Source organism: Coregonus clupeaformis, chromosome 40 (assembly GCF_020615455.1).
Source record: "Coregonus clupeaformis isolate EN_2021a chromosome 40, ASM2061545v1, whole genome shotgun sequence".
NCBI classification, from domain to species: Eukaryota; Metazoa; Chordata; class Actinopteri; order Salmoniformes; family Salmonidae; genus Coregonus; species Coregonus clupeaformis.
This window is the reverse complement of record NC_059231.1, coordinates 4,022,692-4,042,432: the sequence shown is the minus strand read 5'-3', so window position 1 is coordinate 4,042,432 and position 19,741 is coordinate 4,022,692. Positions and strand designations below refer to the sequence as shown.

At 44.7% G+C, this 19,741-nt stretch overlaps 1 protein-coding gene across 1 annotated transcript in view; it reads right to left on the bottom strand.

Moving 5' to 3' along the window:
* Nucleotides 1–6,179: 6,179 nt before the first annotated feature.
* The window catches only part of LOC121555094 (SH3 domain-binding protein 4), a 56,105-nt gene continuing 42,543 nt past the window's right edge, over nt 6,180–19,741 (bottom strand). Inside the window, exons 4-5 of the mRNA XM_041868898.1 lie at nt 7,510–7,698; nt 6,180–6,797 (exon numbers count right to left, since the gene is read on the bottom strand). Of these exons, the coding sequence (XP_041724832.1) occupies nt 6,573–6,797; nt 7,510–7,698 (414 nt within the window). The 3' untranslated portion in view covers nt 6,180–6,572. The remainder of the gene's footprint in view (nt 6,798–7,509; nt 7,699–19,741) is intronic.

Below are 19,741 nucleotides of genomic sequence, written 5' to 3'. Positions count from 1 at the left end.
CAACGATGTAGGATTTGTGTAGCGGTTAGTGGTTATGATGTGAAGGTTTTGCTTGAAAAAGTTTTTTTCGCCTGGTCACAGACAGCTGATGTGTTGCGCAATGAAGTCCACAAGCGAAGGGAAAAGGTGAGAGGATGAGAGAGCGTAGACATGAGAAGGAATTATACAATGATCAAAGGGATCATGTTGTTTGTATATGGTTGCTATGAAAGTGAACTGTGTTTGAGTGTGATCAGGGGTGTATTCATTCTGTTGAAAAACCTTTCTTAAACAGAAACAAACGGAACGAAACAGGGATAAACATACCTGAATTTGTCCAATAGAAACTCTTGTTTGCAACTGTTGGACTAATGATTACACCCTAGATCAGCTAGATGCAGGCAAGAGTGTGCAAGGCGGTATTGAATGTGTCAATGTCTGTCACCTTGAATATACACATTTCTCTTGACTTGTGCACCTGCATTGTAAAGTTTCATTCATAGGCTAGATTGTAGCAACCTCATGATGGGTATAGGGAAAATTAGAGTATCATCTTCAACGGCACCGCCACTGGTGTATGGAGGTGTGTAAGAAGTATGGAATAGTGTTTTCCTCCCTCAGATCTTTAGCTCCCAAGACAGTAATGTCCAGAGTCACTGGTTAGACACAAGAGGCCTCTGAAGATGAGCCATCTCTCTACTAAACAGAGAAATGCTATGCTAAACAAAATGCCAGGCAACTGACTAATCACAATACCAAGTTGGACAAGTGTAATTTTAAAACACCAACACAACTTGACCCCCAATGACACACCATTGTATGGATTATCCACAATTGAAGACCTATTTTGAAAGTGTATACAGACATTTCTTGTGCTGTGTGTGATGTGCCAAGCTGTTTCCCTGCCGCTGCCCGGGGGGATCTCATAACCCACACTAAGCAGGGTTGTGATGCATGTCTGCCCATATTCTGTCATAATTAATTCCAGTCCTTTTGGCTTTTTTTCTCCTCCATTAATCTGTGTATTTAATTAAGGCCCTGCTTGCTTTTATGGTGCAGAGAGCGAGAGACACCTACAGTATGGTGTAGGGAGAGAGAGACACCTACAGTATGGTGCAGGGAGAGAGAGACACCTACAGTATGGTGCAGGGAGAGAGAGAGACACCTACAGTATGGTGCAGGGAGAGAGAGAGAGAGAGCTACAGTATGTTGCAGGGAGAGAGAGAGACCTACAGTATGGTGCAGGGAGAGAGAGAGACACCTACAGTATGGTGCAGGGAGAGAGAGAGACACCTACAGTATGGTGCAGGGAGAGAGAGACACCTACAGTATGGTGCAGGGAGAGAGAGAGACACCTACAGTATGGTGCAGGGAGAGAGAGACACCTATAGTATGGTGCAGGGAGAGAGAGAGACACCTACAGTATGGTGCAGGGAGAGAGAGAGACACCTACAGTATGGTGCAGGGAGAGAGAGAGAGACACCTAGAGTATGGTGCAGGGAGAGAGAGAGACACCTACAGTATGGTGCAGGGAGAGAGAGACACCTACAGTATCGTGCAGGGAGAGAGAGACAGCTACAGTATGGTGCAGGGAGAGAGAGAGAGACACCTACAGTATGGTGCAGGGAGAGAGAGAGACACCTACAGTATGGTGCAGGGAGAGAGAGACACCTACAGTATGGTGCAGGGAGAGAGAGACACCTACAGTATGGTGCAGGGAGAGAGAGAGAGACAGCTACATTATGGTGCAGGGAGAGAGAGAGAGACACCTACAGTATGGTGCAGGGAGAGAGAGAGACACCTACAGTATGGTGCAGGGAGAGAGAGAGAGAGAGCTACAGTATGGTGCAGGGAGAGAGAGAGAGACACCTACAGTATGGTGCAGGGAGAGAGAGAGACACCTACAGTATGGTGCAGGGAGAGAGAGAGAGACACCTACATTATGGTGCAGGGAGAGAGAGAGAGAGACACCTACAGTATGGTGCAGGGAGAGAGAGAGACACCTACAGTATGGTGCAGGGAGAGAGAGCTACAGTATGGTGCAGGGAGAGAGAGAGACACCTACAGTATGGTGCAGGGAGAGAGAGACACCTACAGTATGGTGCAGGGAGAGAGAGACACCTACAGTATGGTGCAGGGAGAGAGAGAGATACACCTACAGTATGGTGCAGGGAGAGAGAGACACCTACAGTATGGTGCAGGGAGAGAGAGAGACACCTACAGTATGGTGCAGGGAGAGAGAGAGACACCTACAGTATGGTGCAGGGAGAGAGAGAGAGACACCTACAGTATGGTGCAGGGAGAGAGAGAGACACCTACAGTATGGTGCAGGGAGAGAGAGAGACACCTACAGTATGGTGCAGGGAGAGAGAGAGACACCTACAGTATGGTGCAGGGAGAGAGAGACACCTACAGTATGGTGCAGGGAGAGAGAGAGACAGCTACAGTATGGTGCAGGGAGAGAGAGACACCTACAGTATGGTGCAGGGAGAGAGAGACACCTACAGTATGGTGCAGGGAGAGAGAGACACCTACAGTATGGTGCAGGGAGAGAGAGACACCTACAGTATTGTGCAGGGAGAGAGAGAGACACCTACAGTATGGTGCAGGGAGAGAGAGACACCTACAGTATGGTGCAGGGAGAGAGAGCGACAGCTACAGTATGGTGCAGGGAGAGAGAGACACCTACAGTATGGTGCAGGGAGAGAGAGAGACACCTACAGTATGGTGCAGGGAGAGAGAGAGACACCTACAGTATGGTGCAGGGAGAGAGAGAGACACCTACAGTATGGTGCAGGGAGAGAGAGACACCTACAGTATGGTGCAGGGAGAGAGAGAGACACCTACAGTATGGTGCAGGGAGAGAGAGACACCTACAGTATTGTGCAGGGAGAGAGAGAGACACCTACAGTATGGTGCAGGGAGAGAGAGACACCTACAGTATGGTGCAGGGAGAGAGAGAGACAGCTACAGTATGGTGCAGGGAGAGAGAGACACCTACAGTATGGTGCAGGGAGAGAGAGAGACACCTACAGTATGGTGCAGGGAGAGAGAGAGACACCTACAGTATGGTGCAGGGAGAGAGAGAGAGACACCTACAGTATGGTGCAGGGAGAGAGAGAGACACCTACAGTATGGTGCAGGGAGAGAGAGAGAGAGACACCTACAGTATGGTGCAGGGAGAGAGAGACACCTACAGTATGGTGCAGGGAGAGAGAGAGAGACACCTACAGTATGGTGCAGGGAGAGAGAGAGACACCTACAGTATGGTGCAGGGAGAGAGAGAGACACCTACAGTATGGTGCAGGGAGAGAGAGAGACACCTACAGTATGGTGCAGGGAGAGAGAGACACCTACAGTATGGTGCAGGGAGAGAGAGAGACACCTACAGTATGGTGCAGGGAGAGAGAGAGAGACACCTACAGTATGGTGCAGGGAGAGAGAGACACCTACAGTATGGTGCAGGGAGAGAGAGAGACACCTACAGTATGGTGCAGGGAGAGAGAGAGAGAGACCTACAGTATGGTGCAGGGAGAGAGAGAGAGAGACACCTACAGTATGGTGCAGGGAGAGAAAGAGACACCTACAGTATGGTGCAGGGAGAGAGAGACAGCTACAGTATGGTGCAGGGAGAGAGAGAGAGACACCTACAGTATGGTGCAGGTAGAGAGAGAGACACCTAGAGTATGGTGCAGGGAGAGAGAGAGACAGCTACAGTATGGTGCAGGGAGAGAGAGACACCTACAGTATGGTGCAGGGAGAGAGACCTACAGTATGGTGCAGGGAGAGAGAGACACCTACAGTATGGTGCAGGGAGAGAGAGAGCTACAGTATGGTGCAGGGAGAGAGACCTACAGTATGGTGCAGGGAGAGAGAGAGACACCTACAGTATGGTGCAGGGAGAGAGAGAGACACCTACAGTATGGTGCAGGGAGAGAGAGAGAGACACCTACAGTATGGTGCAGGGAGAGAGAGAGAGACACCTACAGTATGGTGCAGGGAGAGAGAGAGAGACACCTACAGTATGGTGCAGGGAGAGAGAGAGACACCTACAGTATGGTGCAGGGAGAGAGAGAGACACCTACAGTATGGTGCAGGGAGAGAGAGAGACACCTACAGTATGGTGCAGGGAGAGAGAGAGACACCTACAGTATGGTGCAGGGAGAGAGAGAGACACCTACAGTATGGTGCAGGGAGAGAGAGAGACCTACAGTATGGTGCAGGGAGAGAGAGACAGCTACAGTATGGTGCAGGGAGAGAGAGAGAGACACCTACAGTATGGTGCAGGGAGAGAGAGACACCTACAGTATGGTGCAGGGAGAGAGAGACACCTACAGTATGGTGCAGGGAGAGAGAGAGACACCTACAGTATGGTGCAGGGAGAGAGAGAGAGACACCTACAGTATGGTGCAGGGAGAGAGAGAGAGACACCTACAGTATGGTGCAGGGAGAGAGAGAGAGACACCTACAGTATGGTGCAGGGAGAGAGAGAGAGACCTACAGTATGATGCAGGGAGAGACACCTATTGTGCAGGGAGAGAGAGACCCATGGAACCGTTTTGCTGGAGCTGTAAACAGTTTGACAGTTGCTTTCAACATCAGACTTATCGAGTGATGGGAATGCTTGGCAAAGCAGAAAGTTGGATAAGCAAACTGGCTGCTGGAGGTCATCCAGACAAAAAATTAAACCCCTCCTCCGTTCCATACGTCTCCATCTATTCCTCCTCCCCTCTTTCATGGGTGTCTATCAACCTCTTTCACTCCATCTGTATCAGCCAATTAGTCATTAGTGTCTCACCCCCATCTCCCCTTTGTTTCCCTGTGTGCCAGTACATCTCTTCTCAACAGAACATGCTGTATTCTCTGGGATGTCGTTGGATGGTCAGCACAAACAGAACGCTGATTTGAAAAACAAACATAACCTCTTCCGTCACTAACATTATTTGCGTGCTTGTAAGGGAAAATGTAATTCAAGAACACAAACAAATCTGACATGAAGAGAAATTATTGCTACTGTGGTAGGTAAGAAATCAAATCATTCAGCATAATGAATTGCGTAAAAATATTCACATTTTATTTATATTCTACACAAAAGTATTCAGTCACAAAACAGATGCGAAATGTGTATGAACATGTAGCTATACAACACATACAGGGGACAAAACATATCCAGAATCTTTAACAGAGTTAGCATTGTAACAACAGTGGTTGGATATTGAATGAGGCATCTATGTAGCTATATGAAGAGTCATATTAACTGCTGACAAGCTTCGGCACAATAAATTCACAAAGTCTAGTATATAAAGAACTGCAGGCCAAAAAGGTTCAATTTACAAGAGAGTTAGAGGTGAAAAAGAGGTGAGAGAATAATTTATTTGAAATAAAAGAACATACATTAATCTGAGAGTTATGCACAGTTATGAACTCGGTCCTTAAAAATATGTTCACTAACAAAGAAGTTGAAATAAAACGGACCACAGTAGGAGGAAACCCTGAACAATAAGACAGTGCTTTCATCTCAACAACTCCAAAGCTTTATAAATAAACACATTATATTTAGCTCGTTTGACACACGTGACAAGGCTAAAGAACAAGGATACCATTTAAAAAGTTTATTCTCTTAGCAATGTGTCGAGTCCACAGTGGTGAACGAAAGGTGCTAAAGTGTCTTTAAAAAATGCTGTGCCATATTTAGAGTAAAAAGGGGGCAGTCTAGTCCTCCTGGGGGTGAGGGGAGGCAGTCTAGTCCTCCTGGGGGTGAGGGGAGGCAGTCTAGTCCTCCTGGGGGTGAGGGGGGCAGTCTAGTCCTCCTGGGGGTGAGGGGAGGCAATCTAGTCCTCCTGGGGGTGAGGGGGGAGGCAGTCTAGCAGTCCAGTCCTCCTGGGGGCGAGGGGGGGGCAGTCTAGTCCTCCTGGGGGGGAGGGGAGGCAGTCTAGTCCTCCTGGGGGTGAGGGGGGGGGCAGTCTAGTCCTCCTGGGGGTGAGGGGAGGCAGTCTAGTCCTCCTGGGGGTGGGGGAGGGGGGTGGGGGTGGGGGGCAGTCTAGCAGTCTAGTCCTCCTGGGGGTGAGGGGGGGGGGCAGTCTAGTCCTCCTGGGGGTGAGGGGAGGCAGTCTAGTCCTCCTGGGGGTGAGGGGAGGCAGTCTAGTCCTCCTGGGGGTGAGAGGGGGGTGGCAGTTTAGCAGTCTAATCCTCCTGGGGGTGAGGCGGGGGGGTGAGAAGGGCAGTCTAGCAGTCTAGCCCCTCACCCCCAGGAGGACTAAAGGCAGATTCGGAAGAAGCAGGACTCAGACGGACCAGGCAGACAGCTGTTGTTCAGAATCTTCAATACAAACAGGGAATAAGGTTGTGGAGCGTAGGAGGATATGCAAAAATTATCCACAAGGGTAGGGTCAGGGGTGGGGTTAGGATGGTGATGGACGTAGGAAGGACAGCAGGAGGCGGAGTCTATCTCAACAGTATAATGGTTCTTCCTCTCCTCCTCTTCTATGCTTCATCTATATGGATGGGAAATAAATTGCTTTCCAATTAGCGGAGATATAAGGGAAGGAGACGAGTTGCACCCTATGAGTGATGATGATGATGGCAAGTTTGGTCTAGATGGCACAGTCGTCCTGAGAGGCGGGGCTGAAGGCCGAGCTCCGGAGCATATCCAGGCAGTTGACGAGGATGAGCGTGCCCGTCAGGTGTTTCCAACGCTTGGTGATGGGGCTCTTCATCTTGTCCAGGCCCATGTGGAGCTCCTGGATCACGTCCCGGTAGCTGTCCCCAATCTGGGCCGCCCACGTCAGCAGGAAGTCATAGGCTGGCTTCCACATGGCCTACACAGGGAGAAAGAGAGAGAGGTGGCGATTGAAGTGAGCATATTGGACTGACAATAGATCACATGGGAATTGCATTCTGTTTTCGGATGTTTCTATGGTCATAATTAAATAACAAACTCAGTGACCTTGTGCCCGCCCTGAGATTGGAAGGTTGTGAGTTTGATCCTCGGCCGAGTCATACCAAAGACTGTAAAAATGGGACTTGATGCATCACTGCTTGACACTCAGCATTAAGGAGATAGATTAGGGGTAAGGCTCTGCGATAGACTAGCGTCCTATCTGTCCAGGCGGTGTACTTGTACATCAAGCTGCCTCATGCTACAGAAACAGGCGATAGGCTCCTGCTCCTATGAGCTGTTCCAGATCGCACAAGCCAACGCTCGAGCAAGGTTACTTACTTACTATGGTCATAATGATGTTGTTGGCTTACACACATTGCAGCAAGGGGAGAGATAAAGACAGAGGACAATGTGGGGTGGTAATTGAAGGGAACATATTGAAGTGAGGGTGACAATAAAATCACATGGAACTGGCATGTTACGTTCCACCAGTTTAATTAACTATGGTTATGTGGCTGACATTCACAGTATATCAATCCAAAAGTATGTAAAGCACAAAAAGTATCTCACCATCTACAGTTCACAGGTAATGTAATTTCAAAAAGCTGTGTGTAGTATTTCAATAATGCCAGATCAGAACCCAGCCTCACCTCATGGTCCACCACTCCATTCCTGTCTCTGTGAGGTCCCTCGTATGCATCCAGCTGCAGACGGGACACTTTGGATAGCCTTTCAGCCAGCTCCCTCCACCGCCCAGCAACCTCCACCGCCGTGGTCAACAGGACAAAGTCCATCACCAGCCTGGCCACCAGGCCCTGGCAGTCCATCTTCAGCAACGCCTGAAGCGGAAGACAGAGACTGGTTAATAAAAAAATTATAATACAGTACAATTCCATGAAATGATTGGCTCATAGACAACAAGGAGAGCTGGTCAGGACAGGATAACATACAAAACATACAGGAACAAACACACAAGAACACAAGATTAAGAGTTTTGTTTCTTGGCTATGCTTCCCATTGTTCCTAAATATCCTATTTTCCATAATCTCAGGTCTGTGTCATTTTCCATAATCTCAGATCTGTGTCATTTTCCATAATCTCAGGTCTGTGTCATTTTCCATAATCTCAGGCCTGTGTCATTTTCCATAATCTCAGGTCTGTGTCATTTTTCAGATGTTTTCCGGAGGGCCTGACGGGAAGAGCCTCTACAGCGCCAAGCACCACCTCACCAGGAGGGCTACAGCGCCAAGCACCACCTCACCAGGAGGGCTACAGCGCCAAGCACCACCTCACCAGGAGGGCTACAGCATTCCAGAGCCATGCAGGCTCCAACTCTCTGGCTCCAGCTAGGTACACTAGCTGGCTGTGCTGCTGGGCTGAGAGGAAGAGAGCGATTCCTGTTTGATTAAGCAGGAAACCCATGCTGTTCTACACTACTTCAAAAGGAGAAAGAGAGACTGGCTACACTGTGTAAAATGGCCTGTTTCCGAGTGTGTACATGTAAGTCAGAATATCTTTAATGATGAGAAGTAGAAACTCAGTATTGAGATGTCAGAATAAAAAGAAGAGCCTGACCAGTCTTGATTAGTCGGCTCTGGAAGGTCATGGATATTTACACACGTTAATAGCCTCTAACACCTAGTCTATTGTCCTCATATCATGGTCCAGTTCAGCTCAGCAGGCAATCTACTCCAAACATTTATTTAGTAGGCTTATAACCTAGTTCATACATAAAAAAAAAAAAAAGTCTTAACAAGAATTATAGACTATAAAGTTAACAGAGTCTATTTCATACAATCATCAATAAAGGTCTAATTTCAAATCAAACTTAAATTGAAACCATTTAAAATAGCAACACACTTAAAACAATAAAATGAAGAAGAAGAAAATAAAGCACAGCAATAAAATAGATCAAAGGTTATCATAAAACAAAAAGGCATCATTGGTTAAATTTCAAGCTAAAAAGGCTGGTTGACAAATTAGACTATCACCTCAAGCAGTTTCACAGTACAATGCAAAGTTCCATATAAAAAACTGATAATAAAACATTAAAATTATTATACGCTTTATAAAATAAACAAACAATTATGAAAAATCAAATGTTTTTTACCGCTAAAATTTAAGAAATACACAGTAGCTTTGCACTCAAATTCCCAATGCTAGGCCCCTTGATTTCTCATAGTTTCACCTCCAAGTAGCCTGATGTCTAAAAAACAGCCCTGCTTTAAACTGGTACTACCCGAGTAACTGTCTCTGTAGTCCTGGAACACTGCACAGGGCTTTATAATTCTCTGAACTGGAATAAACTGTGTCTCTGATACAGATTACAATGCCTTGCCCCAAACCTCAACAGGGGGCTTGAAATAATACTGATTCGGATGTTTCTGGAACCAATTTACACGAGCCATGACATGAGAAATGCGTGTGTTTTCATGTGCTGGACCAACAAGCACATCACAAGAGAACAACGGTGTCAGTATGCATGCCAGTTAAAACCTCTATAGAAAAGTTTGTGGTCATACGCACATCCTTAAAAACATAGGTGCTGGGCTAATAAATAATACTAGTAAAGAACAAGAAGGCCCACACACTGTTAAAGCTCCCAATTCACCACCTTATTGACAACGTTTAGATTCTAAACGGATCTTCGTCAGGTCAATAAAAGTTAAAGCCTCTCTCAGTAGCTGAACTGAGATGCTGTGACTGTTGGTCTTCTGTTCACCTATGAAACCATTTGCTCGCTCAAATGGAAAGCACCAGAAACCATATATTGGACCATAGTCCATAACGCATTTCTTCAAGTGGCTATGGAGGTGCATATTTGATGTGCAATACTGTTTTCCATACAACCTTGCAAAGCTCTCACAGAACTGTTGCAAGTGGAAATGAGCCAACTCGCTCCATTGCGATACATCAAGTACATAAGATTGTACAGGCTTTGACAAAATGGGTCCCGCAATCATAATGGGCAAGTCCCTTAAGAGCGAATAAGGAGTTAACGCATGTCACATTTTTCGATTCATGTGCATTGAAATGAGAAAACTCTGATGAGATTTTAGCAGGTAGTTGGCCAACTTAAGCTGAATATTGCTTAGCATTCCATCCTCAGGCACACCAATATTCTTCCAGATGGTGAAAATGTGTTTTGATGCCCCCCAGTAAGATTATGCATAGGGTCCACTGCAGCCATGTCTATGTACATGAAATATGGCCATTTCAATAGCTCTGAGAATCTGACCCCAGTTTCAGTCTCTATTGTTTTACTCTCTGCATTGGTCTTTGACTGTGTCCACATACTCCCTTGCATTTTGTGAACTTAATTCTGACGTTGCAGTACATGGTTGTCCATCCAGTGCATGACAGTCATCTGCTTTTTTACCCCATTTCCATGGAAATGTCTGTAGGCATTTGTTGCAACCTGTGTGAGCTTGACCTGGATCTGTGTTGTTGAGCAGATAAAAACATTGTGGTGAAATCCCAAGTAGGCTACATGAAAGTTAAAAACATCACGCTAACAAAAAAAACATTTATAATAAAAGGTTTCTAATAGAATGACATTGAAAATAAACAGGGGCCTGAAAGGCTCGGCAATAAAGTAGCCAACTTTATAAATTGTTATGATATGTTATCGATGTACACAAGCTGTTAGTAGGAGAATAGGCTACTGGGGGACACGATTATTAATGCTTTTACAGAGACACAAACAACTCTGTAATAACAAACACACACATACCATGTTCATCCTGCCAAAATAACTCCTGGGTCTGTTATGGCTGCAATGGTAATTCCTCAGGAAAGGTGGCTGTGTCTTGCCGTTCAACTGTCCATTGATGAGTGAATTTATCATAGAACTTAGCTTTATGAAATTATGTTCATCATAGTATGCAGTCTTTCCCAAAAGTCTGTGGCAGTGGCCACACTTTCATGGGTCAAGTCCTAGGTTTGAGATCTGCCTTGCACTTTTACATGATAGCAACAAACTATTTTTTACAGCCAATCGTCAATAAATAATATGTGAGGCAGATATATTCTATGTAGAATTACCGACACAGGCTTTGAGCGAAGTCTTGTGGATCTGTGCACCTAGAGCCAAAGATGGTGGATAAATGAAGATGTCTTATTCAGGTCTTTTACCATTGACAAAATGGTCACAGTTCCTGTCCACTTAAGGGGTGGCTCTCCCATAGACACCAATGCGATACCAGCTGGGTCTAATTGTATATGAACTAGAAAAATTAGCAGTCTCTGCTGGAGCGACCATATACAGTCATTGGGAGCAACACACTTGTATCACAGTTTCGGTTTCCACTAGATACCACAGCCACAGTCAGAATCGTAAAAATGAATGAAAACTAAAATTAGCTATTTTGTCTTAATTGAAGGTTAGGCATAAGGTTAGCAGTGTGGTTAAGGTTAGGGATAGGTTTAAATCAAATGTTAAGAAGATAAATTGTAGAAAAAGGCGGGGTTTATGGCATTGTGGCTGTGGTAACTAGTGACGACCCAGAGTTTCTGGGCTTGTTTGAGTGGTAAGGCTGAAGCAACCTACTGAAGATTGAAGTCGGGGGAGCTGCATCTGCTACAGCCGAAATTGGACACTGATGTGATTTTCCAACAGCAAGGCTCAGCGCAACATGGTAATTTTGCCATTGTTTATAAACGTTTTTATTTGTAATGTCGAAATAAACGTCTCCAACCCCCATATAACATGTACTATCAATTGGGAAGAGAGAAACTCAAATATCACATTCATTTATACCTATCCACTGTATACATATGGGTCGCGGCAAAGACGCTTCCTGTTTCAGTCACGTCTTTGGTCCCGTTCGCGTGGGTAAAAACCCCCCACTAATGATTGGTTGACAAATAGTGCCCTCCACAATGAAGACGATGGCTGCAAGTTGCAGCTGGTGAGGAGCAACTGCCTAAAATCGACACGTAGGCGCAAGTCGGACAATATTTATCCCGATTATGCAACACACTTTGAAAGACTTGAAAAAAGTGATCCGCTCGAACGCAGCCGCTGTTTGAAAACTCTGCCACGGGGTTTCTAAACTGTCATTGGGCGCGTTTGAGTGGTAAGGCGAAAGTAGACGAAAGTGAACTAGTGAAGTTGTGGGAGGTACATACGCACTGACAGAAAGTCGGATAACTACTGTTTCTAGGAAAACGCGACAATGGCAGACATGGCATTCGCCTTTGTTATTGCCGATTAAATGAATGATATCTAAATTCCACTCCTACACGAAGCAGAACATGATCAACATGTTCCAAGGAATGAATATCCTGATAAAGAATTTAGATACAAGCCCAAGCTCTTTCTAACACTCACAAGACTTGTTTCGTATTTTTGTGAGGTTTTCTCAAAATATAACCAGGTAGTGAGTGCATAGGCTACTAGAATGAGAACATACAGTGGGGAAAAAAAGTATTTAGTCAGCCACCAATTGTGCAAGTTCTCCCACTTAAAAAGATGACAGAGGCCTGTAATTTTCATCATAGGTACACGTCAACTATGACAGTCAAAATGAGGAAAAAAAATCCAGAAAATCACATTGTAGGATTTTTAATGAATTTATTTGCAAATTATGGTGGAAAATAAGTATTTGGTCAATAACAAAAGTTTCTCAATACTTTGTTATATACCCTTTGTTGGCAATGACACAGGTCAAACATTTTCTGTAAGTCTTCACAAGGTTTTCACACACTGTTGCTGGTATTTTGGCCCATTCCTCCATGCAGATCTCCTCTAGAGCAGTGATGTTTTGGGGCTGTCGCTGGGCAACACGGACTTTCAACTCCCTCCAAAGATTTTCTATGGGGTTGAGATCTGGAGACTGGCTAGGCCACTCCAGGACCTTGAAATGCTTCTTACGAAGCCACTCCTTCATTGCCCGGGCGGTGTGTTTGGGATCATTGTCATGCTGAAAGACCCAGCCACGTTTCATCTTCAATGCCCTTGCTGATGGAAGGAGGTATTCACTCAAAATCTCATGATACATGGCCCCATTCATTCTTTCCTTTACATGGATCAGTCATCCTGGTCCCTTTGCAGAAAAACAGCCCCAAAGCATGATGTTTCCACCCCCATGCTTCACAGTAGGTATGGTGTTCTTTGGATGCAACTCAGCATTCTTTGTCCTCCAAACACGACGAGTTGGGTTTTTACCAAAAAGTTATATTTTGGTTTCATCTGACCATATGACATTCTCCCAATCCTCTTCTGGATCATCCAAATGCACTCTAGCAAACTTCAGACGGGCATGGACATGTACTGGCTTAAGCAGGGGGACACGTCTGGCACTGCAGGATTTGAGTCCCTGGCGGCGTAGTGTGTTACTGATGGTAGGCTTTGTTACTTTGGTCCCAGCTCTCTGCAGGTCATTCACTAGGTCCCCCCGTGTGGTTCTGGGATTTTTGCTCACCGTTCTTGTGATCATTTTGACCCCACGGGGTGAGATCTTGCGTGGAGCCCCAGATCGAGGGAGATTATCAGTGGTCTTGTATGTCTTCCATTTCCTAATAATTGCTCCCACAGCTGATTTCTTCAAACCAAGCTGCTTACCTATTGCAGATTCAGTCTTCCCAGCCTGGTGCAGGTCTACAATTTTGTTTCTGGTGTCCTTTGACAGCTCTTTGGTCTTGGCCATAGTGGAGTTTGGAGTGTGACTGTTTGAGGTTGTGGACAGGTGTAATTTATACTGATAACAAGTTCAAACAGGTGCCAGTAATACAGGTAACGAGTGGAGGACAGAGGAGCCTCTTAAAGAAGAAGTTACAGGTCTGTGAGAGCCAGAAATCTTGCTTGTTTGTAGGTGACCAAATACTTATTTTCCACCATAATTTGCAAATAAATTCATTAAAAATCCTACAATGTGATTTTCTGCATTTTTTTTCTCAATTTGTCTGTCATAGTTGACGTGTACCTATGATGAAAATTACAGGCCTCTCTCATCTTTTTAAGTGGGAGAACTTGCACAATTGGTGGCTGACTAAATACTTTTTTTCCCCACTGTACGTGTTTTTGCAGCATATGGGATATGCTCGGTTGTTTGCGATTACTTCATGCCCTTGTACCTTCCTCATTATTATGTGTGATTGTGCAACATGGAATTGTAACAGATATGATTAAATGGGAGTCCAAAGATTCTTACCGTATGCAAATTGATTGCATGTGCATGTCGGCATCACTACAGCCTGCAATGTATAGTTCTTTAATTCACAACCTTTATGTTGCTTTTGTCAGTAAGCATTTAAGAACAGAATTTGAATCAATCACATGAAGTATAAAACACTCACCTTACAGAACAGTATTAGACTTTACAGTGGATAAAATTGAGATTTTGTGCCACTGATCTACACACAATGTCAAAGTGGAATTTTGTTTAGAGATTTTTTTTTCAATTTAATAAAGTTGTCTTGAGTCAATAAGTATTCAACCCCTTTGTTATGTATGGCAAGCCTTAATACGTTCATGAGTAAAAATGTGCTTAACAAGTCACATAAGTTGCATGTACAGTATGTGTGCAATAGTAGTGTTTAACGAAATGTTTTGAATGATTACCCCATCTCTATACCCCACACATACAATAATGATCTATAAGGTCCCTCAGTCGAGCAGTGAATTTCAAGCACAGAGTCAACAATGCCTTGCAAAGAAGGGCACCTATTGGCAGATGGATAAAAAATAAAAAAGCAGACACTGAATTTCCGTTTGAGCATGGTGAAGTTATTAATTACGATTTGGATGGTGTATCAATATACCCAGTCACTACAAAGATACAGGCGTCCTTCCTATCTCAGTGGCCGGAGAGGAAGGATATCGCTCAAGGATTTCACCATGAGGCCAATGGTGATTTTAAAACACAGTTTAATGGCTGTGATAGGAGAAAACTGAGGATGGATCAACAACATTGTAGTTACTCCACAATACTAACCTAAATGACAGAGTGAAAAGAAATAATAATAATAATATGCCATTTAGCAGACGCTTTTATCCAAAGCGACTTACAGTCATGCGTGCATACATTTTTACATATGGGTGGTCCCGGGGATCGAACCCACTACCCTGGCATTACAAGCGCCATGCTCTACCAATTGAGCTACAGAGGACCACCCATGAAAGAAGCCTGTACAGAATAAAAATATTCCAAAACATGCATCCTGTTTGCAATAAGGCACAAAAGTAATACTGAAAAAAAGTGTGGCAAAGATATTAACTTTTTGTACTGAATACAAAGCGTTATGTTTGGGAAAAATCCAACACAACACATCACTTAGTACTCTTCATATTTTCAAGCATGGTGGTGGCTGCATCAGGTTATGGATATGCTCGTCATCGGTAAGGGCTTGGGAGTTTTTTTTGAATAAAAAGAAACGGAATAGAGCTAAGCACAGGCAAAATCCTAGAGGAAAATCTGGTTCAGTCTACTGCAGAACGGAGAAGGGCCAAGCTAATGTGTGCATAATATATAATAATATATATATATATACAAGGGCTACATCTACACATACTGCAAGGGCTACATCTACACATACTGCAAGGGCTACATCTACACATACAAGCGTATCTGCTAACCACCAACAGACAGACACGTGTATATATATATATATATATATATATATTATGCACACATTAACTTATGGGGAGAAAAAGTGCCATCAGGACGAAAACCGGAGCAACTGTCCACGTCAAACGCAGCCCTTCCCAGAACAACCAAATGTGCAATAGACCACAGACAATCACCTGCATCTTGGAGACTATTTTCACTGACTCTTCACACCTGCTTCTCAAGATACTTTTTGCACCGACTCCCACTCACCCACCCACCCTTACATATACGCACACACAGAACACCCTCTTCTTTATTGCTTATAGTTTTTGGGATGTCTTGATAATGTGTATTTAATTTTTTTTTATGTGTATTGCACCGCTGACAGCTTGCCATTTTTTTGTTGTTTCATTACTTATTTTTTGGAAGGGGGTTTGGGAATATATATATTTTTACCTATATGTCTTATGTTGTACAGTTAATTAAATTTTTTATTAGAAATGTATTTTATAATTTGTTTGGAGCAATAGGTGTTTTGGTGTTTTATCAGAGTTTTATCAGAGATAAAACACCTAAGTTCTTCAGACTGGCATGGAGAGGCTAGAGTCTTCAGAGGTGTAAGGATAATTAGGAGTCTGAAACTCTGGGATTCGGTAGCAGTGTAGTGCATGGCTTGTTTCTGTATATCTAATCTGTTTGGAGTATCGCCAAGACCAACCTGTCACACTTTAACTCCCTCTGTCTTGTCAAGTTGAGGTGAAACTAAACTATGCCTGTGCTCTTGGAATCTGAATATGTTTTCGTGTAGCACAGCCTCAGGCAAAGAGAATCATAGGGCATGACTGAAGTGCAGCACGCAATGTCATTCACCCAAGCACAAGCAAATATATGAACACACAACAAACCCATGTACACACCAAAGAGCCATCCCTCACTGATACTCAGCAATCACAGCACACATGGTTAAGCTCAGTGACTCTGATCCGTTCTCTGACTAGCAGACTCAAAGCTCTTATTTGGGCAGGAATGCATGGAATGACAGGAAATGGGCAGGGTGGGGGGGGAAGAGGAGGGGGTGGGGGGAGGAGGAGGAGGGGGGATGGGAAAGGAATGTGGTCGGTGGAGATGCTCTCTCTCTCTCGCTCTGTGTGTACAGAGACATAGACAGGTTCCAGACAAGAGGATGAGATAGCGTGATGGATGCCTGGAGTTCCTGCTAACAGCTAGCCAGGAATGCACAGTTTCAGCCCAGATAAGAGTTCAATAGCAGAGGGGGTTTCCTCTTCAGCCCAGTCTACATGATATAATCTCATAATCTCTATTTCTGCTAAAAGTAACACATCATATTCACATTTAAGTAACGCAGACACCCTTATCCAGAGCGAATAACAAGGACATTCAAAGAAGGATTCTGTTCCCATCTGTGTGCATTTGTTTGTATACATTTGTGTGTTGTGGAGGTAAGGGAACAGTCCTACAGGAGAAATAAGGCCCGAGACAAGCACCTGCTTCCTCTCTGGATAACAGCAACAGGAAATCCCTGCAGGAATCAAGGAGAGCGCTTCCCATGTCACCTTCAGCTAGGTCCTGACCCAGCCAGGGGTCCTGGTGCTCTGCTCACACCTGACCCAGCCAGGAGTTCTGGTGCTCTGCTCACACCTGGCCCAGCCAGGAGTCCTGGTGCTCTGCTCACACCTGACCCAGCCAGGAGTTCTGGTGCTCTGCTCACACCTGGCCCAGCCAGGAGTCCTGGTGCTCTGCTCACACCTGACCCAGCCAGGAGTCCTGGTGCTCTGCTCACACCTGACCCAGCCAGGAGTTCTGGTGCTCTGCTCACACCTGGCCCAGCCAGGAGTCCTGGTGCTCTGCTCACACCTGACCCAGCCAGGAGTTCTGGTGCTCTGCTCACACCTGGCCCAGCCAGGAGTCCTGGTGCTCTGCTCACACCTGACCCAGCCAGGAGTTCTGGTGCTCTACTCACACCTGACCCAGCCAGGAGTTCTGGTGCTCTGCTCACACCTGACCCAGCCAGGAGTCCTGGTGCTAACAGACAGAGAACAATACTGCACATATAGAACCAGTAAAGTTGACATTGCACACATCACAGACAGTTTCAGTGTTGACCTAAACTGAGTGTATACATTTTTTTTCTCATGACTTAGACTGACCAGGTGAAAGCTATGATCCCTTATTGATAACACCTGTTAAATCCACTTCAAATCAGTGTAGATCAAGGGGAGGAGACAGGTTAAATAAGGACTTTTAAGCCTTGAGACAATTGAGACATTATGTATGTGTGCCATTCAGAGGGTGAATGGGCAAGACAAAATATTTAAGTGCCTTTGAACAGGGTATGGTAGTAGGTGCCAGGTGCACCGGTTTGAGTGTGTCAAGAACTGAAACGCTGCTGGGTTTTTCATGCTCAACAGTTTCCTGTCCATCAACAATGGTCCACCACCCAAAGGACATCCAGCCAACTTGACACAACCTTGGGAAGCATTGGAGTCAACATGGCCCAGCATCTTTGTGGAACGCTTTCGACACCTTGAAGTCCATGCCCCGACGAATTGAGGCTGTTCTGAGAGCTAAATGGGGTGCTACTCAATATTAGGACGGTGTTCCTAATGTTTTGTATACTCAGTGTATACTACACTGTTTGCTTGTGATGACAAACCCACATTGTTAGGTAGAAATTAGATGAAGGCCCTCCTGTGACTAAAAAGCTAACTACCTGTGACTGATTAATTAAGGAAGCTGTCAGGAACAACAAACATTTTTATTAATGACCAAGTCCTTATTTGTGAGTTGAACTCCTCCTACACAACATTGACATTGCTTTTCCATCATAAACCCATGTAGCTCGGTTGGTAGAGCATGGCGTTTGCAACGCCAGGGTTGTGGGTTCGATTCCCACGGGGGGCCAGTATGAAAATGTACTGGCCGTGTGTGCAAACCTGGTCAAGACCTACAGCAAACTTATGATCTCTGTAATTGCAAACAAAGATTTCTGTACCAAATATTAAGTTCGGCTTTTCTGATGTATCAAATACTTATGTAATGCAATAAAATGCAAATTAATTACTTAAAAATAATACAATGTGATTTTCTGGATTTTTGTTTTAGATTCCGTCTCTCACAGTTGAAGTGTACCTATGATAAAAATTACAGACCTCTACATGCTTTGTAAGTAGGAAAACCTGCAAAATCGGCAGTGTATCAAATACTTGTTCTCCCCACTGTATCCATTGTTGACGAGTGGATGTATGGTGAAAGTTTATGAGCACAGAGCATAATGAATATATCTACATACTTCAAGACTGAATATGTGAAAGACCGGCTCGATTCGGTCTTATCTAGCAAAATTTGAAATTGTGTTTTTTATATTGGATAAAAGTAGAGACAAAGAGCAAGAAAATGATACATCATACACTACAGTTGAGGAACAATGGGAAAGTAATTCTGCTTTGAAAGTTGATAAACGTGTAACCTCACTTTTGAGAAAATGGTCCTTGAATGTTTCAGTACACCTACTTTAGAGCTCTTCTTTGTCTACACCCATTCAGCATTGTTCACACCCTCTAAAGCCTTAGCCCCACCCATCTCTTTAAGGATTCACATGTGAGGCCATGTGCTAAACAACCAAAGATTTCAAGACTAAAGGCTGGTTTATACTACGGGTGTGTTCGTACATTTAATCTGGAGTGCCAGAGTGTGTTCAGAGTGCGCTCTGGGCATTTGTAACCTCAGAGCGTTGTCAGATTGTCCGTTCGTAAATTCAGAGCATTTCGCTCTCGGAGCGCACACTGGAGTACGGTTGACCAGACAACAGCAGTCAAGCACCCAAGCTAACTGGCTAACGTTCAGACAACAGCAGTCAAGCACCCAAGCTAACTGGCTAACGTTCCAGACACAAATGAGAGAACAGCTCACTCTGAGCATTTTAGTCGCCCTAGCAGAGCTGGTTAGGCAGTTTTTATGTTATCCAGAGCGTTTGTGACTGCAACTGTGCTGCTGGCAACAATTTAATTATACTTTTTTGCTAACGTTTACTGACACCGACCATATTCAATGGGTGTTGAGCGTTCGTAAATTCATCAGTTATTCTGAAGTAGATAGCCAGAGCGAATTTACCAGCTATGTCTATCGACAGTTGTCGCAGTGACATGAACATTCTATTGAAATGGTTACTTGCATAGTGGAGTCTTTTGTTTAGACATGTAGCTAGCTAGCTAGCTAAATAATTAACCATAATCCCAACTCATAACGTTAATACCCTGCATGAATCTGCAGGTAGCTAACCAACCAGGTTCAATGCTAGCTAGCTAACATT